Genomic DNA, 25,743 nt, shown 5'->3' with positions numbered 1-25,743 from the left:
TTGGCAGATTTATCAAAACGTTTTCGGTTCAAAAGACATTTGTATATGTTAAGCTTTGTCGCAGAACTGCAGATGGTAATGTTGAAAATAATTGGTCCAAGTTTGAACTAAATCAAAAAAGCCTTACAAAAGTTATGACTCATTAAATAACCATGTAAAATATCGCAAACCCGTAATCCATGAATTTCTTAATGTATCCTTGACATTTGTCGAAAAAGGACTGATTACCTCTATGTTGTTTTTGACATTTAATTTAATAGTAACCATAAATTAAAAATTCACTGAAGTCATACTTTGCCCAGTTCTATTGGGAAAAACATTCTGAAAACATATAGAGATAATTTGGAACATCGCGTGTTCTTAACTTCTTACACGATGACTTTCAAAATGGTTTTCATGACGACTTTTATAGCTCTTTTCATTCATAGAAATAAATAAGAGGAATTGGAACTTTAGCTTTGACAAAGCTTTAAAATGTATCTTGGGATTCTAAATCTAGTAGGTAATAAATAAATATTCGGTAGACTGAGGCCAAGGACCAAACCGTAATTGAAGGTAAACCGTGAAGAAAAATCGACCGAGTTGCTACTCCTCTTATATATTTCGTTTGTTCACCTTCGTAGAATTTGAATAACGAGATAATATTAAAATTTAAAAACAAAATTTTTATTAAATTATTAAGACAGACGCAATTGGTAAAATATTATCACATTGGCAAAAGTATTTGTTATAAAAAGGTCAATTAAATGTTATGATATTTTGGAAATTTAACCTCTGAATCGGTTGAGGAACTCTTGAGCGTCGGCGTCGGAAGCCAAGCCTCCGTTTTTGATCTTAATGACGAGATCCTTGATGGCGTTTTCAATCGCTCCATTCTTGCTCTTGGTACGAGCTGTTAATAAACGAGGGTTTATTGTCATAGGGTTTTTAATATCATCCCAGAGGGGGTAATGAACAGGATTTGTACTCACATCCGCCGTCAATAGAGGTCCATCCGGGGCACCAAGCCTTTCCTTTGTAGGTCAGCTTAAATTTGGCGAAACTGGGCTTCACTTTGTAGTTGCAGGCGTGCCCGAAAAGCTCGAAGGCCCCTTCATCGAAAAGACTGCAAGACAAAAGTTAAGATGTTAGGAGATTGTTGTGCCTACTGACACATAAAATAATAACTGAAGCATGTGGTTTCTAAAAACATTGAACTTATTTAACACAGTTATGGTCCACGAACCATTTTTATTGTTCTCCCGTTGAGTTAGTAAAGTTAGTTTTAGAAATGGACCACATAAAATAAGTCTTTGGTAAAGCGTTAACTTCATTTAACCATTTTGCCTAAAGCACTAACTACATTTAACCGTTTGGCATAAAGCACCAACTTCATTTAACCCTTTGTCATAAAGCACAAACTTCATTTAACACTTTGTTATAAAGCATTAGTTTCATTTACCCGCTTTGCATGAAGCGTCAACCTCATTTAACCGTTTTGCAAAAATCGTCGATTTCGTTTAAAATTTTTTTACAAATATATTAATAATATCCCAGTAGCGGATTTGTAGCCGTACCTGAATGCTAAATAAAGTTCCGAGCATTCAGTTGCAAGAAATCCCCCAAAAGTCGAAACAACGCTCAGTGGCTATAATTACCTTCCAAGTCTTTGGACGACGACACCGGCGATGGCTCCCCAGGGAGTTCCTTCGATCTGCGCCTCGGCGACTGGCCACGACGCCAATCCCAACAAAGTCAACGACAGGACGACGAAAGCGACGGAGAATTTCATGTTGCAAATATGTTATTTCTAGTGCGAGATCCAAGATGATTGGAGCTGTTGTGAAGAGTCGATAGGATGTCCAGAGATATTTATAGTGGAAGAGTGTCTCGGGGAGGAGAGCGATAGGAAACAAACCCGGGAGGGGATTTGCATGCTGATAACCTTTTGGTAAAAACCCGGCAAAACTTTGCTCCGATTGACGCAACATTCTCATTTCGTCGAATTTTCGGAATGGAGGAAGTGAAAGGCTGGCGAAGTTAAAAGGTGTCTGAAGTCTGTGTTCACGGCTTTCCCCTCTAAACTGCTTCCCCTTTTTTCCCTTTTGTTGGCGTTTCTCTGTTTATTTTGGTATCAAAGGAAGAATAAATTTCCGAACCGGATGGCTGCGGTTTCTCCCCAGTTGATGCGAGAGAAAATGCACCAACAAGTAGTCCCTCTAAGGTTTAAACATCAGCCAATATTCTTGCAGAATATTGATGTCCAACACGGGTAGCAAACCGAGTTGCTACGTGCAAATGGAGAAAAATGTTCCACAAAATGATGGGTGCTTTGTTGAGCAAAGGCTGGTTTTGGTAACCGAGGCCTCTCCAAAGGTTTAAATTTCATAATTTTCGTACACATCCTTTTAATAACGTAAAACTAATAAGAAAAATTAATATTAAATATATTTAATAATGTAAATTGACATATTTTGTAGTAATATAATTAGTTTTGTATTAATAACTACTAGTAATTTTCATCGACAGTTATGACCAGAAATCTTTGCAACAAAAACGCGATGTGTTTTAGGAACTCGAGTTCAGCAACGATATTGGGGGCAAATGTTGAGTTGTCCGTGTAATCTACTCCATCTCGAATTTTTAAAATGTGTTTGGTGATTCAAAATTCAGTAAAATAATTTAGTTAGTGGAAAGTTGCTAATGAAATCTGGTAGGAAAATAAAGCAGTTCACTCCAGGGCCGTATTAATAGGCCTAGGCCTAAGGCACCAAGCCTACAAGGGACACCAAGAGGGTTAAAAAAAAAGTACAAAACTTTAATCATTTGCTTTTCACAAAATATTTTCCGGAGTAATTTTAGTAAATGCGTCCACCCCTATGAACCAAAAACGTTTGATAGTCACATTCTCTGACGGACTGCCGTCTAGCCCCTGACGACATACTAAATCTTGCAGCAAAATTAATTTTCCTTCCATTTCTCAATTATAAATTGAGGAAGCGCCTAGCTCGCTTCGCTCGCTATTGAAAGGGGGGCACCAAAATTAACTTGGGCCTATATAGGGCCCCATAAAGTCTTAATCCGGCCCTGGTTCACTCGAACTATGAATTTCATATACCACTTGTAGATATATTAAATATTTTTAAAATTTGATCTGTGAAACGAGATATTTAAGGTATAAGTCTAAAGGTGTGTATACTTTAGCCATCAATAGATTGAAATAGCTTGAGATTCTAAATGGCGAATTCTTTTCACGCTCTCATAGCGCTTTCGAGTCACATAATTGAGATTGCTTTACGAGATGAATCTCAGAGTGTTAAGGTAAAGGGAAAACGCTATTTCGAGGCAATTCTAAATCAGCGGTTATACAACAATTTGTGAAAGGCAAAACATAGTCCGGCATTTTAAATGGCGCTTACGTTACAAGTTTTTCCGATGAAATTCCTTTCGAAATATTAATGACTGTTTATTTGTATTTACTTTCACAAAATTATACATGTATATCTACCAAATGTAGAAGTCAAATAACTGTTTAGCTCGAGGGGTCGGACATTCACCAAATATGTGTACGGGATTTTGAAATCCGGGATTTCACGCTGGATTTCAAGATTTCTTGTTGGATTTCGGATTTCTTAACTTTAGTCCTAGATTCTAGATTTCTCGTAGGATTTTATTATTTTTCGATTTATCGATTTCTCGCTAGATTTGAAGATTTATCATTGGATTTCAAGATTTCTCGACGGATTTCGAGATTTCCCGTCGTATTTATAAATTTCTTGCCGGATTGGGAGATTTAAAAAAAATCTCAGGATTATGAAGAAATTCAGGCTGGATTTAGGATTTCTTCAAAAGTGTACGGGATTTCTTTGAATGTCCAGCTATTCGAATCTGGCGCGTTGAACTAGATAAGTTCAGCTTGGGATGAATAAGATACAATTTCAGATCAGGTTACTGGTTTGCGGGGGATATAAACTATAAACCTGATCTAACCAAATGATTATCTTCAGATCAACTGTAGGTATCCAAGGATATTTCTCAACATTTTATTATGGCTTCTTCTTTTACGAATTCGTAAGTCCGGCACAAACGTGTATATTGACAGACTGTGATTAGAAAGGCATAAGACCAACTGGAAATCGGAGGATGCTCTTGACATTGGTTTTTCCGAGCTCTCTCTCTCGCCATGTAATTATCTCGAATTTAGTTATGACAGTCGGAACTGGGTCTTTATTTATCTTTTTTTCCGTGGCGCAAACTATTGAAATGGCCTGATAAATGTTATTATTGTTCGATAATAGTGATTTTATTAGATCGAGTTTCCAGGATTGAGTGATATTATGAAAGTTTCGTACTATACACGTATACGCTTTTCGCGTTCAATCTACAACTTACGTTCTATCTCATTACTTTAGTTCCGTTTTGAATGTCTCGCTTGTTGTACAGAGTCTAAAAATCAGAAAATATGATTGGTAATAATTTGGGAAAATTTAGATTGCCGTCTTCTCTTGAAGGAAATATCTTCGGATTTAATATTTCGGAGAATATATTTTCTCTTGTTCGTTTTCTATTGGGAAATTGCGGCTTGACGTAATGCTTTAACTTCAGCCCGTAATTCGTTGATTGACTGACATAACTCTCTTATTCCAAATATGAAGGTTTATTGTAAGCGTTGGTTTTCACAAAACGTTAAAGAAATGCCATAAGGTAAAATCAATTATAGGTATTCTTATAGACAGACTCTATTGTGTCTCATAATTGAAACTAAATTGAAGATCAATTCAATTTCCACTATAAAATGTGTATTATTATAATTTTTACTTTTTATCGTAAGAATTCGAGCGTTTTTGACTAAGCCTTTGATAGGCTTTTATTTTGTTAAGTAAGTAAACATTTAAATTTTGTTCGTAATGTCTTGATAATCCTTTCCAGTTAGTTTGATGAAAATCTCCAAAGCATTGTGGTAGACTAGTCATTACCAAGAATTGTAATCACATTACACGCTTACCGAGCGAGATCTACTAGTATAATCGAAATATTTGGGTTTGTGTGTTCTGTTTATTTGATATAACAAAACTTTGATCAATACATCAATTGTTATACCATCTTTTCTGTGTCAAACCGAAATACAACTTCCGTGTGAGTAGGCACCTCTAAAATATAATCATTTATTTAAAATTTTTTATTAAAAAAAAATATTTTTATGTACAAAATAAATAGATGACTTTGTATAATTTTTTGGAAATTGAATATTAAACGTTTTCACCATTGGCTAAGATTTTAAATTTTAGTTCCAATTAAATAAATAATTTTTAATTGAAAATAAAAAATTAATCAAAATTTAAAAGAAATCAAACTCCAATTTTCTTTAAAAAAACCCTTAATTTAATAAATCGTACCACAAAAACGGTATATCGATTAACCATTGCACGGTATTAAACTCGAATATTCAGACATTCTCGTGTCAAAAGAAAAGGAAACGTAATTTTTTTCAAACATTTTATTTTTGGCATTTTAACAGTTACATTCAACAATTTGTTTTTGTGCTTCATGCTTTTTAAATGGAATGTATCGATTGTAGTTTTATAAGATTTCGCTTTTGTGAAAAAAATCACAAGCTCAATAATAACAACAACAACAATAGTAATTGTATGATGAGTATACATAACTTTGGGGGATCGATCTATTCAATATAAAATCTTTTAATCCATTTCTTGATTCGATCAATAAATTCCTTTTTCCAAACGAGACTCTCAACATGGCCCGAGGAAGAAATCACTAAAAAAATCTATTGTAGAAATCAATACATTTTATACACGAAAAATCAGGATTAAGACATCCACAAAGGGGCTCTCGACACGCGTGTTGTTATACTCGTACCATACAGTTTCTTTCTTTAACAAGATGTAGCAGACGACTCTAAAACCATTTATGAAAATAATTTGCGTTTGACGCTCTTTTTAACGATGATTGCGTCGTCTGCTTTGAGTTCAGCCCCATTTTTGAATAACGTAGCAAAGAAAATTTCACAACCGACTAGTAAATTGAGTGGTTAAAGCGACACACCTGGGTTTCATATATCCGTAGGTCCTCGCCTTCCATACCTCGTAATAGTAAAATCGAAACTCAGGTGTGGCTCTTCAACAACATAATTAATCAATGAAACAGTTCGAAATGTGACTGAAAATACTCATTATAGGCCAGTTAAAATATGGCCAAGCTGCATTCGTGTATAATCTCCATCATTGGTTATAGCGTAAGTTATATTCCTGGATAAGACGAATACCCAAATTTATCCACACAGAATGAAATCAGTTTAACGGTGCGATTGGTGAAGCGACTGATCGAGCGGATTGCGGGGAACGGTGCGCTTAGAGCAGTTTCTCGGCACCATGGTTGGGGTCATTGGCTCCAGCGCTGCTTACGGAAGCCTCGATGGTGAAGGCCTCGTTGTCGCGGCCCATGCTGCTGTAATTGGGCGGGGAGATAATGCTGATGGGGTCGGATGGCCCCGGCGATGACGCTTTCTGGTGGAAGCAAGGGAAGACTAGTTTCTCCAGCGACACGAACGGGACTTCGGCGCATAGGCTTATCGGGAAAGCCAGACCGAACGACACTCCGACGATACCAACGTAGATTATCACCTGCAAATATGGAAAAAAATGCGTTATTGAACTCAACTATGGAAAATGTTCGTCTCGCGGTCGACATAAGCTAAGTTTACACGTGACGTATAAGCGGTAGAAAACGGTTTGAATCGGTTTAAAAGGATTTAGTCTAGTTCACACAACTTCTTCGAAACCATTTTGAATTGATTTGAATCGATTTTAAGGCAAAGTGTGAACATTAGTTAAATTACGCGAAAAAGTAGAAAAGTCTATTACACTTTGCCCCGAAAATGCGTACGCGTTCGCAGCCCAGACAGACGGACAGACACGGTGATTGTAAAACCCCTCCTAGGGGACATAGTTTAAATTAATGATAAAACTTACGAAATACTCGGACCAATAGGTCTTCGAAGATAAAATTTTTAATGTTTAGGGTTAGCTTCTCTTTATGTGTAGGTTGTGAATGTTGAGTTCGTGTTGTGACGGTTGTGGGTGTTGAGTCTGTTGTGTTTGTGTTATGACGGTTGTGGATGTTGAGTTTGTTGTGTTTGTATGGGCGTTTTCTGACTCTTCTCTCCAACTTCTTCTTAATAACTTTGGGACGGACCGAGTGCTGAGTGTTATTCAACCTCTCAACGTCCAATGGCAGGGTTTCCACCAATTGTACACGGTATTCGTCTTAGTATCAATTTGTGATTTTTTGGCGCCGGCCGGGAATCGAACCCGGGTACTCTAACCACTCAGCCACCAACGCTTGTTAATTTACGGTGTTTTCTAAAAAACAGCTTTGGCGAATGTCCTTTACAAAGTTATAACGTTAGGTACTATAATTTATTCTACATCATTTTAAATATTTATAAATTATATTAATCTTATATTTAATTAAATATTCATAAATTATATTAATCTTATATTTAATTAAATATTTATAAATTATATTAATCTTATATTTAATTAAATATTTATAAATTATATTAATCTTATATTTAATTAAATTATATTAATCTTATATTTAATTAAATATTTATAAATTATATTAATCTTATATTTAATTAAATATTTATAAATTATATTAATCTTATATTTAATTAAATATTTATAAATTATATTAATCTTATATTTAATAAAATATTTATAAATTATATTAATCTTATATTTAATTAATTATTTATAAATTATATTAATCTTATATTTAGTTAAATATTTATAAATTATCTTAATTTTATATTTAATTAAATATTTATAAATTATATTAATCTTATATTTAATTAAATATTTATAAATTATCTTAATCTTATATTTAATTAAATATTTATAAATTATATTAATCTTATATTTAATTAAATATTTATAAATTATATTAATCTTATGTTTAATTATATATTTATAAATTATATTAATCTTATTTTTAATTAAATATTTATAAATTATATTAATCTTATATTTAAATAATTATTTATTAATTATATTAATCTTATATTTAATTAAATATTTTAGTATATTAATGTAAAATTTGATCGTGATCAGGAATTGAACTCGGGTCGCATTGTAACAATGTGGATAGTTCACCGCCGAGCCATTGACTTCCTTAGGGAAAATATTAAAGTAAAGGAACCATTATGATAAGGCAGGTTTTTTTACTAAACGGATTAATACAATATCTGTATCAATTGTTTATTGAACTTTGTTTGTTTATTCTTTGGTACGGTTTTTTGTTTTGTTTTAAATTTTTTTTAAATTCTTAACAAAATTTCGTTAAAACACAAAAAGTAGTTACCTTTAATAACGCTTAGAAAAAGGATAATTATTCAAAACTCCCGCGGAAACTATATCAAAGTAATAATATAGCGCCACCGTGTGGAGAACTATCAAGCAAACCGGGTAAAAAATATAATCTCTTCAATTTTTCGAACTTTAGTCAAATCTCGACGGGTCAAAAATACCACAAAATAAAAGTATATAAGGCCGTTGCAATCAATATAGAAGATATAGTCTTTCTTAGTTCTTGGCTGTCAGACGAACTACTACAGGACGGGGTCCTGGTGTTGGTCAAAAATTATGAGGTAACTTTGCGGTTTTAATTAGTATGTTCGGTCTTCGGTCAAGAAAAGAGTTAAATTGTGTTTCGCGTTTGGAACGTGAGTGAATGGACTTAAGTGTATTAACAGTGCGTGTTTAAGACTGAAAGTGTTAAAGTAATTGTGAACTAACTCAAGTCAGCTGTAAGATAAAATTGATTGTTATTATTTTTTGAATTGGAATAACCTAATTATACCCTTGAAATTATCAACTCAACCTGTGAGGCTAATTAAGTAGATTGGAAGTAATTAGTAGCGAACAGCTCCCAGCTGTTAATTAAGACAGTTTATAGCTAGGTAGTTTGAAATTAGTTAAAATTACTCAGTATAATTTATGATATTTACTTAAGTGTAAGTGTGTTTTGGTTTATTTTTCAATCACGATGAACTAAGACAAATCTAGTCTTAGACACTTGAGTACCAGTTCTGTACAATTACGTAGAAGGAATATATATTGTTGGGTTATTGATGAAAGTTAAATCTAGAACGTTCCATAAAAATAAACATTTATAATTTTGCGTAATTCTGGTTGCCATTTTATTTTCTAATCACTCGCCCAAAACATTACAGTTCTGGCAATCCCGAATCAAATAAATTTTCGATATAACGGCGACGGGAAATTATTCTCGTAAATTTATCGCGCGGCCTTAGGGAATATTCTTTTAACCAAATTTCGATAAACTACCGTTTAATTAAAATCGGCCCGATTCCGTTAAAATTATAAACCAAAAAGCGAACGGTCGTTATAATACCCTCTGTAGATATTTCTTTCATTAAAATTTGCTTCGTATTATATTCAACTGATAAACGTGTACTGTAAAAAGGGTTTAATTCAATTGTGCATTGTTATAGTACGTCTAACTCACTGTTGTAACTACTTAACTAATGATATTCTGAATAAATTAAAATTGTCGTTTCGTCTCAATTATTTTAATTATGATTAAAATTTTATACCGGGCGGGATAGAACTGGGATAACATTTTTAATAAATAACTCTAAATTGCGGAGATATATCTTTAAGGGTTATCTCGAGAAATTAATACCACTAGGGACAATTCTTCCGAGGAGAGGTATATTTTGGCTTGCCAACTTGTTTATGAATGAATTTATGAAGGCCTAATCTGTTTTTTTTTACGAATTAAATTATGTTGATTTAATCTTGTTTAAAATAATAAGTTGTTGAATTTCAAGGAAAGGAAGGGTCTTATGGTACTTTTGTTGGGTATTTTTTTTAATGAATGGAGATAAAGATTTTTTCTGTTGTATATTTTTTCTTTAATTTTTTACTAAACGGATTAATACAATATCTGTATATATTGTTAATTGAACTTTGTTTTTTTAATTTTTAAAGTCTACATGTTTTACCTATGAAATTTTAAAGGTCAAATCTTGTTTTAAAATATAAAAAGTATCTGGGTTTCAGGCAAAGTAAGGGTTTTATGTTATTTTTACTGATCGAGATAACGTTTTTTTTGTCTATTCTTGGGTATTGTTGGTTTTTTAAGCCTATTTTTCGAAATAGTTCAGTTTTAGTGGAACCTTTAAAGTGGTTACATCGTGGCTTAAAGCTTATCCGGTTTCATTATAATAACGTCGAAAATTCGTATTTGCGAATGGTAAGGTGTTGCGCTTCTTGATTTTCTATTTTCTATTGCTTGGTTTTGAATTAATTTATTACTCGACTGCGTAATAATATTTTTCTATGAGCTATTTTTATCCTGAAGTCTGATTGATTGGGATATTATTATAAATTTTTTCTATTCGTTATTTTTGATCTGAAGCCTGATAATTTGGGATATTATTAAATATTTTTCTATTCGTTATTTTTGCTCTGAGCCTGATTGATTGGGTTGTTATTATATATTTTTCTATTGGTCAATTTGGCTCCAAAGTTTGGTCGATTGGGTTTTTGTATTTTAATTTTTTTGATTGTGTTGAGCTTTTGGGCGGTATTGTTGGCTTTTAATTATCATTTTTTCGTGTGAAGTGGTTTAAAGAAGGTTTTTTGTGTTGTTATTTCGTAAGCGAGAAAAATACAAATACCCTCTGTAGATATTTCTTTCATTAAAATTTGCTTCGTATTACATTTAACTGATAAACTTGTTCTGTAAATAGGGTTAAATTCAGTTGTGCGTTGTTCTAGTTCGTGTAACTCACTGAACGTTGTAACTACTTAATTTATAATATTCTGAATAAATTAAACTCGGTTGTTTCGTCTCAATTATTTTAATTATAATTAAATTGTATACTTTGCGGGATTGAACCGGGATTACGTTTTTAGTAAAGAACTCTGAATTGCGGAGATATATCTTTAAGGGTTATCTCGAGAGATTAATACCACTAGGGACAATTCTTCCGAGGAGAGGTATATTTTGGCTTGCCAACTTGTTAACTTATAGTAAACATTAACCGATTTGAATGAAATTTTGAACGTAACTAGTCGAGCTATCCATGCACTAGGCCATGAATCCAGAATATTTAATATCAGATGTGAGATGTTTGACGTGATATGTTATACGAAAACGGGCTATAGCTACTAAAAGTCAATTTTACCATTACACTACTTGTAAGAATAATGGAGTACGATTGTGGATTAGCCTTTCCTAGTGACTTGGCGTCACGATCCGCAGGCATTAGGGGCCAAAAGAAAATGACTCCCACTGGTGCTTTAATCACGTAGGAAGACGACAGTTTTAGCTAGGATCAACAAACGCAGCACCCCACACAAGGAGGACGCAGCTAGCCTTTAAACACGCTAACGCGGTGTTGTGTACAAACTTCATTGGACGAGCCTTTACGCTGAAAGATTTACGGAAAAGGGGAAGACAATTTTCCGAATTTTCCCCTTCCGATGGCAGCAGGTGCTAAGGCGTCTAACCAATGAAAATTATACACAAAAAAATAGACGACTTTTGTTGGGTTGCGTTCTCCTTGTGTGGGGTGCTGTGTTTGTTGCTCTTAGGTGTGTGGGGTGCGGTGTTTGTTGCTCCTATGTGTCTGGGGTGTGGTGTTTGTTGCGTTATCCTTGAGTGGGGTGCGGTGTTTGTTGCTCCTATGTGTGTGGGGTGCGGTGTTTGTTGCTCCTAGGTGTGTGGGGTGCGGTGTTTGTTGCTCCTAGGTTTAGGGAACCCGTTATTCGAAATTTAGGGGAAGGAGCCTACTTTTCGAGCACGAGGGAGACTATGAGCAACGCTAAAAATCGTCTGTAGTATGTGGTTTCTTTTCGCTTGTTCCCGGATTTCGGAGTAGGATAAGAAGAGTAAGGCTATGATGTCATTTTACTCCGATTCTGTGGTGCGAATAGCTCGAATCGGAGTAAAAACGTTTTTCCAAATGGCTGCCTGTGGCCTTTTTAGCAGATAAATTCTGGTTAGCAGACGACAAAATCCGATTTACTCCTTTACACCTCCTTCCCAGAAGGAGTAAAAAGAGTAGCCCTAATACTGCGGAACAAGCGAATAGTTTATGGGGTGGAGTAATTATCATCCCCTGAAAAGACGAATAAAACGTTTTGGGTTAAAATGAAGGCACTTTTAGTCCAAGAACAGGCAAAAAGGAACCACCTACTATTACCAAGAAACGTTGCAACTAAGCGCGCAATAAGAAAATATGAATCCCCGGTAATTACGCGTCTTCTGCTGTATAGTCTAAAGAGTCAATTTACTTATTTCTACTTTAAACTTAATAATTGACCCTCGAAATAATTTAGGTTTTAAATTAGACCAATCAACTTTTAAAAGTGCAATTCTTTTTGCATCCCAAACCAAAGCTCTGCTACTATCCATGTTGCTAAGCTCTCATAAATTGTTGTCATATGTACCATTAACAAAGTATATATTTGGAAAAATATAATGATAGGTGTTTTACCATTGCTCCTTTTGTTTGGAAAATCTTAAAAGCTGTCAGAACTTGAAAATATTTATATATCCACCAAAATGACATGAACAGAATGGTAAGAGCTTCTTAAGGTAACACTTATATCATATAAGGCTGATTTAACAAACAATTATTCATACAAGAGACACTTACCCACAAGTACATATTCAGAACGATTTTCTCACTCTGAATGCCGACTAGCGCTTTGACAACAAACGGGTGAATGATGTAAGCTATGTAGGTCAGCTTGCTTAACGGTACGAAGGCTTTCCAAGAAAGAATTCGGTTGATTATTCCTGTAAAATCAAGCGAATTCAAGAGGGTACTATCAATCCGAGTCCTTGCAATGAGGGAACAGTACCTCCGTATCCGGTGGCACATACGTAACACAGCCACGCTATCCCCAGAGACCAAACAGAACGGTGCAGAGCCATGTAGAGAGCATTCACGTAAATGTTGCCATAGTTGCCTTGATTCCAACTGTAAACCCCGTAAACTGTGGAAAAGCAACAGACGAAAGCCAAGCACCAACCAAGTACTTGCAGGCCCTTCAAAAAGAAACGCGTCACCTTTAGGTCATAATCCCTTTTCTTATCCTTTTTTTCAAGGAGTTCATACCGGTTTAAGAGTGACTCTATTCTTGGTGGCTAATATGTAACCGACGAAGATGCCCAAACAATAAGGTCCTATTCTAGTGTAAGGCTTAGTGTAGACCTTTTGAAATCCGTCGAAAATCTTACTGCAATTAATTATTATTTAAATGACTAAAGCACTTCTAAATTGTTACAAATTAATACAGGAACGTTTCTTTAATAAGCACTTAAACGTGTATTACCATTCCTCTACCAGCGAAGAACAAGCATAATAGCGATTGCGCATGTGCGAAGAAAGGGTGGACTTGCTTAACAATGACGTAAGCTACGCCACCTTACAGCTCTTAACGACATCTTTCGATTTTGAAAACAGACGCAAAACAGTTATAAGTGTCGCTTATTAATGGCAACAGAAGAAGCTACCTAACATGTGATACCTTCGAACATGCGCAAAGTGAGTTAAGCATTTTACGGCCGGTAGAGGGATAATAATAAGAATTTGTACGTTTTAGAGGAGCCAAAAACTTTCTGTATGAATTAGTCTAAGGTTGAATAATTATCTATCTACATACGTGAAATCGAGGTAAAACAGAGTTGTAGGTTGAAGATCGTAGACAACTCCTAAACTGAATGAAATCACGATCGATGCTAACAGCACTGTTGCGTTCAACGCAATGCCGCGTTTGGGATATCTAGAAATAAAAAAACAAAATTAATACTTTAATATCAATGGAAGATTTTAAAATAACAAGGATATTGACGCTTTTAATTTCTAACCGTGACAAATTAACTTGGTTGACTTGATATCACCAAAAGTAAATGAACCGCAGTTATCAGACTGCTATACTCCCCATGTTGGAGGCGTTTTCCTTATGAAGTTACATTTTGACCTCGAATTTTAAATTTTGCCCGCTCCTAGGCCGAAAAAAAATGTTTTGGTTTTTATGAAACCATTTTTTATACATAGAAATAGCTATACCCACAATTCTCAAGTGTAATATATCGCGTCAAAAGACGGGGATGGAAATTAGCTTTTATTTGACACGATTTTATAGTCATTTTCATAAGGAAAACGCCCTCCGATTCTGAGCTCTATTTCGATGACTTCGGTTCATTTACTTCTGATATCACCTATATTTAATAAATGTATCGCGTCAAAAGACGGGGATGGAAATTAGCTTTTATTTGACCCGATTTTATCGTCATTTTCATAAGGAAAACGCCCTCCGATTCTGAGCTCTATTTCGATAACTTCGGTTCATTATTTAATAATAATAATAATAATAATCAGTTAAGCTAACACCCAAGGCTCAAGTCAATAATCTTGAGAAGACAACTACCCCTCTAACCAGCAGGGCTATAACGGAAAGAGTCGTTACGAGTTTTCACCCAGTACCACAAACTGGGATCGAATGCGGCTACTATTGCTACGAGGCGATAGTGCTAACCACATCACCACCCCACTTTTATTTTATCAAATCGCGATTGGCATTGTTAATTTGACTTATTTTGGTTAATTCTTAAGATACAACTTTCAAGAAGGACCACCCTGGCGTTTGAATTTGACTACTTTAACTCTGGATATCCGAAAATAGGTCTGAGAAGTCTTAGAATATGATTGGCTGGATCTGCTATCATGAGATACAAAAGAGGAGGAGCTACTTAATTTTCAAACGCCGATGTGGCCCCACGCGATTTATAAGTAATATTTTGCACTTATATAAAAAAAAAACCCTCGCCCCTTTAATCTCAAAATGAGTAAAGCACTCTATGATGATTGTAGGAATTTTTTTAAATCACCATCTACAGCCTCTGCTAGGTGATGGAGAATGGCGGACTTTATAGAGGGCGCACGAAACATGGTCTATATGATGCTTACTTGTAAAGTAAGTAGAAAATCGCCGGCGAAATTAAGTAGAACTGCATATCGTCTGCCAAATACCATAAATGATCCAGACACTGATAATTAAGAAGTCGTTAGATATTTTATATATCGTGATAATAGGCCTTTCTATAAAATAAGCTACGTTTAGCTGCACTTGTTTTTATGTAGCTCATTTGTCACGAAATACGTAGAAGTACAGTTCCGTTTATGCTTACAAACCAGTTGGCTCGTCGAATTAACTCTTATGTCCAGTGGCTTTTGGTAGTAAAACGTCATCGATACGTCACCCGTGACGCAGCACCCAATGTTACTTTATAGAAAGGCCTATTTATCGTGGTATTGTTTACCGGCAACTCTAATCCGTAGAAATTATTAATATAGAGCAGATTGGAAAACCAGTTTTGGGTGCATCCTTGATAATCCGGATTCGTAGCGGTTGTCCAGTTTGGTCCAGAACCCAACAAGGGCCACGCGAAAGTGAACAGTATGGCCAATAGCACCGGAGGCGTCAATCTGAAAAATTAGTCCATTTTGAGCTGTACGAGGCTAAATATTTGCCCTTTCATATTGTGTTCTCAAGCTCCTCGAAAAAATTTCTAGATTTCGCGTGTTAATCGACAAAGAACATTAGTCATAATTCTTAAAAACCTACTTCTACTACTTCAAAATATATCAATTAAAGGGAACATAACCTCAGGGATTTCGTGTGGAACACCAACGTTTGCAGCTCTGGCCGCTCTTGCCTTTGTCTTAAAAATGTTTGGCACCACTGTACAGGGTAATTTGAAAAACTGAAAGGGGTCTTCCATAAAGATTACTTTGCAGGTTATATTCCCTTTAATAAAGGTTTTTTTATAAAGGTATTAGCATTTAGTTTTGTTCAATCAAAAGGATGTGTTGGGAAATTATTTGATTTAAATATTTGGAGCTAAGCGTCGGTTAAAAAAACTAGCCGTTCTTTAAAACTAAAATGTTTTATCGTGCGAATAGGCGCTTCAATAAAACATCTTCAAGGAAATCGCCCAGAAGTAATATTTCCGAGAGCCAGGACCCGCAAGTTTCTTTTTATATAGCACTTGTTGAAATAATGAAAACTTTTCACCTCGCTTTAATATGTCATAAAAAACAACTACTAAACACTTGTTGCATACCGTACAGGTGAAAAGTTTCCATTATTTCAACAAGCACTGTTGAAACAGTAACTGGCAGGTCCTGGATCTCGTATATATTACTTCTTGGCAATTTCCTTGAAGATGTTTTATTCGACGGGTAAGACACTCAAGAACTCAGGTGTGCTATTGGAACTCTTATGAACTCCCCTGAACTCTAGAGAACTCTCAAGAACTCCCGCGAATTCCCAAGAACTCTCCTCAAACTCTCGAGAACTCCCTCAAACTCTCGAGAACTCTCCCGAACTCACCCTTGAACTCTCTGGAACTCACCCTTGAACTCTCTGGAACTCACCCTTGAACTCTCAAGAACTCTCGAGAACTCTCCCGAACTCTCGAGAACTCTCCCGAACTCTCGAGAACTCACCCTTGAACTCTCCCGAACTCTCAAGAACTCACCAATGAACTCTCTGGAACTCACCCTTGAACTCTCAAGAACTCTCGAGAACTCTCCCGAACTCTCGAGAACTCACCCTTGAACTCTCCCGAACTCTCAAGAACTCACCAATGAACTCTCTGGAACTCACCCTTGAACTCTCAAGAACTCTCAGGAACTCTCAAGAACTCTCAAGAACTCTCACGAACTCTCAGGAACTCTCAAGAACTCTCAAGAACTCTCAAGAACTCTCAAGAACTCTCACGAACTCTCGCAAACTCTCGTGAACTCTCGTGAACTCTCAAGAACTCTCGTGAACTCTCGAGAACTCTGCAGAGTTCGAACTCTCGGTGAACACAAAAATCCTAAGTGTCTTACCCCTCGGTTTTATTGAAGGGCTTATTGGTGTTAGATGATTAATTACACTACCTCCAATATCGGTGAACTACTAATTGTAAAAAGTCCCACCACGTGAAAACTGAAGATTTTCTCAATTTTCGAAGGTTTACGTACGCTACCAAAAGTCCCCTGTGAAACAATAATGATAATTTAGGTAATTCACTTCAAAACCTAAAGATCTACTGAATCGTTTGAAAACTTCGCGCCGAGTTCACGGTAGCTCTTTCTCTTCCGGCACGTGACTCAGAAATACCTTCTCGCTTTTCAAAATTCTGAGACCCCTCAAAGTTCAAACAATTCCGTGACCCTTTATTAAGAAACAACCTTCGGAACGAAGTATCCAGCCGAAAATAGTTCATGGTTCAGCCCGTTCCCGTCAAGTTATTTCTTTTGACATTTACGTTAAAATGACGTTTCACGCTTTTAGCATAAGTGCCATAGGCAGTTGGATACTTTTCCCGAAGGTGTTGTCTCAGAAACTTCTGGTACTGTACCCAATGAAGAAGAACGTATCCACCGAGATAAGTCCGTTCAAAACAATTTGATAAGCGAAATGAAATCGGTTGTCTCGGTAATCATTGATATTCGCCGCTGTAAGCGATGCGTAACTATTAACTTAAAAATGTTTTTACTTAATTTAAAGGAAATGTGTAATTTTACCAATAGCGTTCATTTGGTAGAAAGTGTGATAAAGAATGATCCAAGTTGTGCTCAGAAAGCGTATTCCATTCAAGGCTGTCAAACTTGCTCCAGGGCTTTCGGTGTTCAGGACAGTTTGGGCGTTTGTGTAAAGGGAAAACGCCGTCAGACCCGTTTCCAATTTGCCCTTTTGAATCGGCTCTTTAGGACCATTCTCCGAATCCGCGTCGAAATTTCTACTGCTGATGAATCTGCGCGTGAAGTCGACGAGAGTGCCTACGACCACCAAAATGGCCAACGCAGACAGAATTACTCTGTTCAAAGAATCTCGAGATTAAATCTGAACGTTAAGGTTGTACCAAGGATGGATCTAATGAATATCTTACATTGCGGCCGTTTGCTGAGGTTCCAAACCTTTTTTCTCAGTATAACATTTAAAATCGTACCCCGTTAGACTAGAATTACTCGAGCTTTTCAATCCTGTAAGAATGTGTCCTTATTTAGCATGTGTGGAACGTTTAAGGCAAACTATGGCGCGTCTTACCTTTGAGGTTTGCCAATTGCAGATCCCTTTCGCTACAGGTGGACGGAACGCAAACGTCGAAAAAATAAATTTGATTCAACCAGCCACCCGAAATCTGTAAGTCGAGGTTTTTATTACTTTTACACGGTCGGTGGGAATTAGGAATTTATTCATACCCAATTCCAAGCAATAGCCGTGTTGCAAAGTTTTCCAAACCACTCATGTCCAGTTGAAGCCCTTGAACATTCCTGATGGGAACCGCTGAACCTAGTCTTACCAGATTGTATGTTGGATACCATTTTCCCAGAAGCGTCCAGCACTTGTTTGTAAGGGACAAATAAATCATTAAGAACAAGTATTTCATTACAGAAGAGAAAGACAAAATGTACAAATTAACAGTCCCTTAGATTGAATTGCATTTGTCCAAATTTGAATACGAAATGGTTTCAAGTTACTGTTTAAAATCATCTAATCATGGCATTTATACTTCTACAAGATCGATTTTATTTTCAACGAATGAAAAATATAGGTTAAGTTACAATATACCGCTGTTGGAGTAGCGGCACCAACGAACTCAAAAATTAAATTCGAATAGCCGAAACCATATTTATATCATTTGAGACGCATTTTGACAAGTGCAATAGACGCTAGCACAAACTCTATTTATATCTTATTCAACTTGTTAAAAAGTTCCACGCGCGTCTTGATATTTTAGCGTAAACGGGCTCGAGTAATTTCGCGCGTGCTCCTGAAATATAAAAGAACGCACGAGCCTTTTACGCTAACATATTAAAGAGCGCGTGGAACATTTTAACAAGTTGAACAAGACATGAATAATTTATGCTAGCGCCTATTTGTTAATTTCTAACAATATTAGGACAATAGAAATTCGGAGAAATGATGCCAACAAAACACCTACTAGTAATAGCCCACTGTTCTCCGTTGTATATGGACTCTTTAAAAATTTTCAGACTGTCCTTGCAAGACTGAGAAATATCTGATATTTGAAGGACTTCCGCTCCCTCGAAGACGACTGGCAAGAGCGAGGCATCGGCCAGTTTCCGGATCATCAGCTCCGCGTGAGTGATTTGACCACTGGCTAGATGAGTCGCGGTGGTCCAAAGCACCACGACTACTATCCCTATCATCTTCATTTTGATCATTGTTGACTAGAGAGAGGTGAACTTGACAATGGTCGCTTTGTTACCGGAGTCAGCGACTTTTTATCTGTTTCCGTCTTTGCGTGTTTGTTTCGGTCTGTCCGCGATAAGGAAGAGAAATAGACACATTATGAGAAATTCCACTTAAAAATAGCCGAATTTACGAGCGTGTTACAACTCAGGAGATAGTTAATTTTGAAGGGCGATTGATAAAGACTTTGTTGTCCACTGTTATCGTTGTTAATCCTCACCTTGTTTCCCCTTCGCACCCCCCAAAATGAGCGACTCTCCCGGTAACACCGTGCATTTGACTCCCACGAACTCCAATGACCTCGCGACAGTCACGCAGCTGGGGCCCATGAGTTTATGAATATCTTTATTTTTGTCTCGTCAAATTCGACAGGTTGACTAAACTTCCTTGGGGCCTTTCTGCAGGCTGAGATTTGGAGGACATTGTTTACAACTACATTTACTTAAACCCTGGTTGGCAGATTTGAATCTATTTCATTTAAATCAAGCGATTTTTTTAAAATAATCATTGCTTTAAATTACAGGAGGTGACGAAGTTTGAGATTTTAAAGACAATCTTTTTAAAGGTCGAAGTAATATTTTGAAGGTCGGGATCGACCATTTGGACACTCCCGGACGTAATGTATTGAAATAAACGAATAAAAAATATGATTTAAAGAATTCCAAAGCAAATATGATCCAATTAAAATATTAAATAGTGAAAAATTATAATGAGACGGAACTACAGTTTTAAATTGACGAAAGGAAGTGTTCGATGTTCTTCAGGACCTCCGAAACTTTGGATTCTAAAACAATTTATGTTGCGAATTTTAAACCGTTTTTCTCGTCTCATTATTAATTTTGTTGCTCACTAACGTCGTAAGTTTATGAAATAGTAATTTAAGTTAATTAAGATTTAATTTTGAATTATATAACTGATACAGCAGAGTATTCATTAATTAGACTGGGAAAGAGGCCTTAATAGTTAAAAATCAATAAATTCAATAAAATAAAAAAATTTATTAAAAAAAGCAATTAAGTATTAAGTCTTATATAAAAAGCAATTGATTGTATTCTATTTAAAAAATAAAAAAGTGCCAGGCTTGATAATTCTTTTTTAGTTAGGTTAAAAAATTTCCTGATTAGATTTAATATTTTTCTCTTTTTCTCTATGAGTGATTAAACCGAAAATTCATTAAATGTTAGGGTGAGTATTTTGCAATGAACCTTATAACATTGACTCTTTGGCAAACATAAATTTTGGGCCCGTAATAAACGATCTTGTAAGTACCCTAACTTGAGAACGTGGGAAATATTCTTACGATTTTAAATGGCTTATTTCAGAATATTAACCAATAAATTTGCTATAATATTAGCATCGTCTAAACGCTGCTACTGATTTAATTATTTTTACAGAAGCCTTAAATACCAACAAGGACATGGATTAGTTATTTCTACAAAATGAAATTCGGTCATAATTACTTAACGAAGAATTCCTTTAGAGACTTACTCGGAAAAACGCCCTCGATAGCAGTTATCGAATTTATCCTAAATTTATATCTTATCTTATCAATAAAATTTTGTATCTACCTCGTTACTGTAGTTAAAGGGAAAACGTCCCAAAGTTATAAAATGTTAACAAGATTGTAATAAGTTGAAAACACGTTTTACTCTTACCGCTCGCTTTTGGCTCTGTAACTTTCTAAGCAGCTTAAGTCAGCTTTAAATTACTCTTTGATCGACATACGAGCGTAACTGTCCTTAAAATAATCTTTAACCATTTCGCGATTAGCCGATAACCATTTCCGAAACAACTACTGTATAGTCAGTTCGAGAGGGCAAAACACTCCTGTCCTCAATATCAGAGATTCAGTTTTCATTACTCGCAATTGTCAGCATCAACTCCCGTTTATACAATGGGAACATCACCTCCTCAGCGTGAGTCCATTGCGCAAGCTACAACGAGGGGTAGTAAAGGGGGAGAAATGAAAGGAAAACGAGGTCCGTTCGAATTGAAAATACTAATTAGACCAAACTGAGCCGATCATCCCACGTTTAACGGAGAAAATAACATGACTATTTTGGCCTCAATGCGTAACTAAATTAACACTAGCAAAAGCTCCTTAAACGCGAATTAGGGCTGCTACAACTTACAATATCCCAATACGCTGCCTGGTGAGCGTGACAGATCTAGTAAATTCGATGTAACTGTATTTACCAATTTGCAACCGCGTGCGTAGGGGTTTCCTAATACCGTAGTATCCGATCAAATCGCGGGCTGCTTACGACGGTTCTTGACAACTTTCCGCGGCTGACTAGCTAGGTCAGGTAGAGGAATTTCCCATATCGTGTGTATATATTATTTACCCCTTTGCTCACCGAAAGGATTTACGGCCCCCTTTTTTCAATCCAAGTTCTCACTTTCCCTCAGGGCCGGTCCTTCCACTTTCTACCCCGTTAATTTCACTTGACATTGGCAAAATTATCTATGTGAATTTTAATTATACGACCCATATTTTAACTCTTTCATCATCGGAACACGAAGGTTGTCTTAGACTGGTCTCGAAACTAAACGCTGCATCGGAAGATTGTCTTGAAACTAAATGCTGGTTTTATATATATAATATAATAATATATATATAATATATATATAATATATAACCAAATAATTTAGTTTCAAGACAATATATAAATCGATAATTATTGTAATAATTGATAATTCGTAATAATTGTTTTATTTATCTATTATTTTTACGATATTTTTAATTATTTTGCTTTTGTACCATTAAGGTAAGGACGTATTTTACGAGGACACCAAAACATTTAAATTAACCTAATTGTAAATATGTTTTGGTACTGAAATTTTGTGCGATGTAAGAATGTTTACGTTGCTATTGCGCGATAATTTGTGCTAGATTTTGCGCATTTGGCAATAACGATGTTGGTAATTATATCGTTCTCATATTATCGATAATTTCGATGTTGCCTTTCGCTTCCTGTTTCGTTACTTCTACTATCAAAAGTAAATAGAGGTAGTCTTGGAATGAAGGTGCTTTCTAGCTTTCACTAATAAATTTGTAAGGCTTACTTTGTTTTTAAATGATCTTACGTAACCGCAAAGAGCCAATAGAATTACTGAAAACTGGTGTTCTATTCCAAGAAACTTTCGCTCTTCTAGTGGATTCTGGGTAAGAATTTGATACTTATTATAGTTAAAATAAATGAAAACAACGTATTTTAGTGCACTATAAATTTTTCTTTTAATTATAAAAATTAAAATTAATTAATTTTTTTAATTAAAAGAAATATTTATAGTGCACTAAAATATGTTATTTTTATTTATTTTAACTATAATTTTGTACTAGCGATTGGTATTTCTATATAATTGATACTTATTAGTTAATAATTAAATAATTATTGTACTTTGATTCGTTTTAATTAAAGTCTGGTACATTTTAGCGTTAATAAAGCCTCATAAAATTATAACTACTTTTTAGCGCGGTCTAGTACACGTTTTGATGAAATCCCTCTAAGCAAGAATGGGGTCCGGACCGAAATATTAAAAAATACTTTAGCCCTCGAATAGCTCGTCGCGCTAGCCAATCCAAGTCCAAGATTTTTTCTTCTACCAATAAACATAAGATTTGCAAAATTCTATAGTTTGGACAAAGGAACCATATTCGGAAGGCCATACGATTTAGCTGATAAGAAAATCCAATTTATCAAAATCTGACGGTGAATGCAAAAGGAACACAAAAGGACCGTATAATAATTTAAAAAGTCGGGCCAAATTTCAGCTGGCTTCACCTCATATCTTCTCAAAACAACGGATTATTAGCCCCACCCTTAAATATCAAACAATTCTTTGGACTTTTAACTCTATTCAAGCCTTAAAGAACCGTCCTAACCATAGTTTGCGCAATACATTACGTCTACAAATTTATTTATATTGGTTTTATGTCTTTCAATCAACAGGATGTTTCTAATAAGTCTTTTACAAGCTCAGATGTGTTCTTTGAGTAAAAATTAATAAAAGTCTAATGAATAAGAGTCTTATATATAGTCCTTTTTAAAGATATTGACGCCAAGGGATCAATATATTACACATTTTGAAATCAAACATTTCAAAGGGAGTACGAACTTCCATGTTTCTGGTGGATCAACAAATTTAACATTTACGCCACCAGGTTTAACAGAACGTAGAGATGATTGACGCTAATTACGTAAAAAATCAAGTAGACGATTTTTGACTTAGTTCATACTCCCTTTAATCATTTGTAATCCAAAGAACACTTACCTGACTTTGTGACAAACTTTAGACAAACAAGCCTTATATTCAACCGTTGTAATAACGGTACCATTTACATCAGCAATAAGAGTTTAAAGAAACTCACCTTTACGTAATTTACGCGGAACAGGACAGGTAGGCCTACTTTCCGGTTGAGAAAGAAGTAATTCAGCCGACGAGAGAACGATCAGCGGACGTCCGATACGTTGGCAAGCAGCTGTTTCGATGAAGTCTCGCGGCAAGGCGAGGGTGGGATCTCTGCACAACAGACCCAAAGACCTACATTTTATCCCGCTCCAGTGTCCCCTCCCCCCGCCTCCGGTAATAATTGCCAATGCAGACACCGACTTTCAATTTCAGCAGAGTAGCGTCAAAGCGTTAACTACGAAAGTTCATCGAACCGCGAACGGATAGATGACATTGAGAAAACAGATACAACAGCATCCACCACGTGCTCGATATATAGTGGAATATGTATACTGTTATTGCGTCCTAATCTAGCGAGATTACCTAGTCCCCCTTTACGGAGCGCTAGTCGATGTGTAGTTGACATTGAAAGTTCGTCAACTCTATTCCTCTTTTTTTCCTGACCGAGTTCGTTTACTTTTTTGACTCATCCAACGATTTCCGATAACCTTGCTGTTATATTTTGATCATTCGTCCAAGTCGATGATACGAACACTGCCATATTCCGTGTAATGCGATCGCAAAATCTGCAGGGAAATTTTCAGGTTCTTCAACCTCATTTCCCTTTCTGAGTCAGAAAGTCTACGTCTCTATTTTCTAAAATTAATCTTTTTTAGATTTCTTCTTCTGAAAATTCCCATGGGTACAATGGATTTTGAAATTTTAGAGAACCATTTCGATTTTGAAATTGACTTGGGGGCTTTTTCGTATTAATTTTTGGATTTTTATATATATTCGGGCTTATTTTATTTCAGGGTTTTCAGGTTCATTTCAATATTTTTAAAAATTCATTTCGTGAACGGGACTATGAAATTTTTAAAAACTTCCGACCCCTCAACAATTTATCAGTGTTGAAGTACAAAACCAAATTTTACATATAGAGTTAAGTAAATATTTGCAATTAGACTCCATTTTTCGCTTCAAATTGGCATAAAAATAAATTTCACATTTTAAAATTCTTCACTGTACTTGTAAATTATATATTATTTTCTAACGAAATTACAGAATCATATCTTAGTTATGACTTTCAATACCTCATTTAGTAATCAAGTAAAAATTAAAAAAAATTATTTTAAACAGTAGAATAGTGTGGAAATTATCGTTGGTTTGGTTGTAAATATTAAACCAGAGAAGTTCTACTTGAACTTAGAAAGCCTAAAAAGTACAATTACCTGTTTACTCGCGGTTGATCACCGATGAAAACCTGCGTTCTTGTTTCTCCGTTGAAATGATCTACCAAATAATCTATCGCAAAATTTTCTTTTATACCTCGTTCACCAGTCCTGGCTAGCGCGCATAATGATCAGCCGTAAACCCCCGCCGTTTCACTTTATAATCTCATAAAATTAAAATTTTGGCCAAGACTCAAGAATTCAGAATAACGCGAATTTTCCAAAATGGCTTTCAAAATATTATAATGAAAGCATTTCTGCGTCAATCGCGGTAGCCTCTTCCATTAAACAAAACCAACAAATGATAAATCCTTGAATTCCATGTAGGCGTACGACCGCAAACGCAATGCGTTTATTGCTGTGTACAGTTACTAGATACACAACAGTTGCGACGAAATATCCTTGAACATTAAAATAATGGCACTCTATTCTCAAAGTATTTGATTTGCAGTTTAGTGTACGTTTTGGCGCTACTTGGTCTGTCTTGTCCAAAAAGACAATCAACTATCGTGTTACTAGTTATTTCGACAGTCATTTTCGTCCATAAACTACCTCGGATTGCCCTAAATAAAAATAAATTTGTTTCACGTGTATATTCCTTCATTAGATTACTCGCGTAAATGTTTTAATTATTTAACATTTATTGTATACGCTAAAATTAATTCAAATTATGATTTACAATAAAAGGAGTAGGGAAAATACGTAAACTGTGTCTAATCTACCTTTCAGAACGAAATGTATCAACCGTAATTATAACACGATTACCGTTAAGCAACAGTATAAGTCATTATACTCACGTCGTCAGT

At 35.4% G+C, this 25,743-nt stretch overlaps 2 protein-coding genes across 5 annotated transcripts; both read right to left on the bottom strand.

Annotated features, from left to right (window-relative positions):
* Positions 1–644: 644 nt before the first annotated feature.
* LOC149936401 (anti-lipopolysaccharide factor-like) lies at positions 645–1,830 on the bottom strand. Its single transcript, XM_090153918.1, has 3 exons — positions 1,638–1,830; positions 972–1,105; positions 645–892 (listed from the first exon to the last, which is right to left on the bottom strand). Exons 1-3 carry the CDS (start codon positions 1,769–1,771, stop codon positions 768–770), a joined length of 393 nt encoding a protein of 130 aa, XP_090010044.1. The 5' UTR covers positions 1,772–1,830; the 3' UTR covers positions 645–767.
* Positions 1,831–5,482: 3,652 nt separating this feature from the next.
* Positions 5,483–25,156, bottom strand: LOC149936400 (nose resistant to fluoxetine protein 6-like). Of its 4 annotated transcripts, XM_090154637.1 has the most exons (16): positions 24,938–25,156; positions 23,686–24,292; positions 19,042–19,379; positions 18,299–18,441; positions 18,144–18,237; positions 17,986–18,079; positions 17,621–17,913; positions 17,455–17,551; positions 16,991–17,089; positions 15,364–15,529; positions 15,011–15,090; positions 13,704–13,823; positions 13,157–13,277; positions 12,900–13,086; positions 12,692–12,834; positions 5,483–6,620 (listed from the first exon to the last, which is right to left on the bottom strand). In XM_090154637.1, the coding sequence occupies exons 3-16, from the start codon at positions 19,283–19,285 to the stop codon at positions 6,348–6,350; spliced, it is 2,154 nt and encodes a 717-aa protein (XP_090010763.1). In that variant the 5' UTR covers positions 19,286–19,379; positions 23,686–24,292; positions 24,938–25,156; the 3' UTR covers positions 5,483–6,347. The 4 variants fall into 4 exon arrangements, with proteins under 4 accessions (XP_090010763.1, XP_090010761.1, XP_090010762.1 ...); XM_090154635.1 differs by lacking the exon at positions 23,686–24,292 and having other exon boundaries at positions 24,938–25,155; XM_090154636.1 differs by lacking the exon at positions 24,938–25,156 and having other exon boundaries at positions 23,686–24,524.
* Positions 25,157–25,743: the final 587 nt, after the last annotated feature.

Source organism: Leiobunum rupestre, chromosome 7 (genome assembly GCF_980474605.1).
Source record: "Leiobunum rupestre chromosome 7, qqLeiRupe1.1.hap1, whole genome shotgun sequence".
NCBI classification, from domain to species: Eukaryota; Metazoa; Arthropoda; class Arachnida; order Opiliones; family Sclerosomatidae; genus Leiobunum; species Leiobunum rupestre.
The sequence above is the reverse complement of the archived record's forward strand: the minus strand, read 5'-3'. Positions and strand labels throughout refer to the sequence as shown.

Bases quoted from the DNA above. Each gene is read 5' to 3' on its own strand.
- LOC149936401 (XM_090153918.1), bottom strand. From the start codon at position 1,771: ATGAAATTCTCCGTCGCTTTCGTCGTCCTGTCGTTGACTTTGTTGGGA. The intron at 1,106-1,637 runs GTAATTATAGCC...TTTGTCTTGCAG, and splicing joins GTCGTCCAAAGACTTGGAAG to TCTTTTCGATGAAGGGGCCT. The intron at 893-971 runs GTGAGTACAAAT...GTTTATTAACAG, and splicing joins GACCTCTATTGACGGCGGAT to CTCGTACCAAGAGCAAGAAT.
- LOC149936400 (XM_090154637.1), bottom strand. From the start codon at position 19,285: ATGATCAAAATGAAGATGATAGGGATAGTAGTCGTGGTGCTTTGGACC. The intron at 15,530-16,990 runs GTAGTGTAATTA...CTAATTTTTCAG, and splicing joins GTAGTTCACCGATATTGGAG to ATTGACGCCTCCGGTGCTAT. The intron at 12,835-12,899 runs GTACTGTTCCCT...TTGATTTTACAG, and splicing joins ATGTGCCACCGGATACGGAG to GAATAATCAACCGAATTCTT.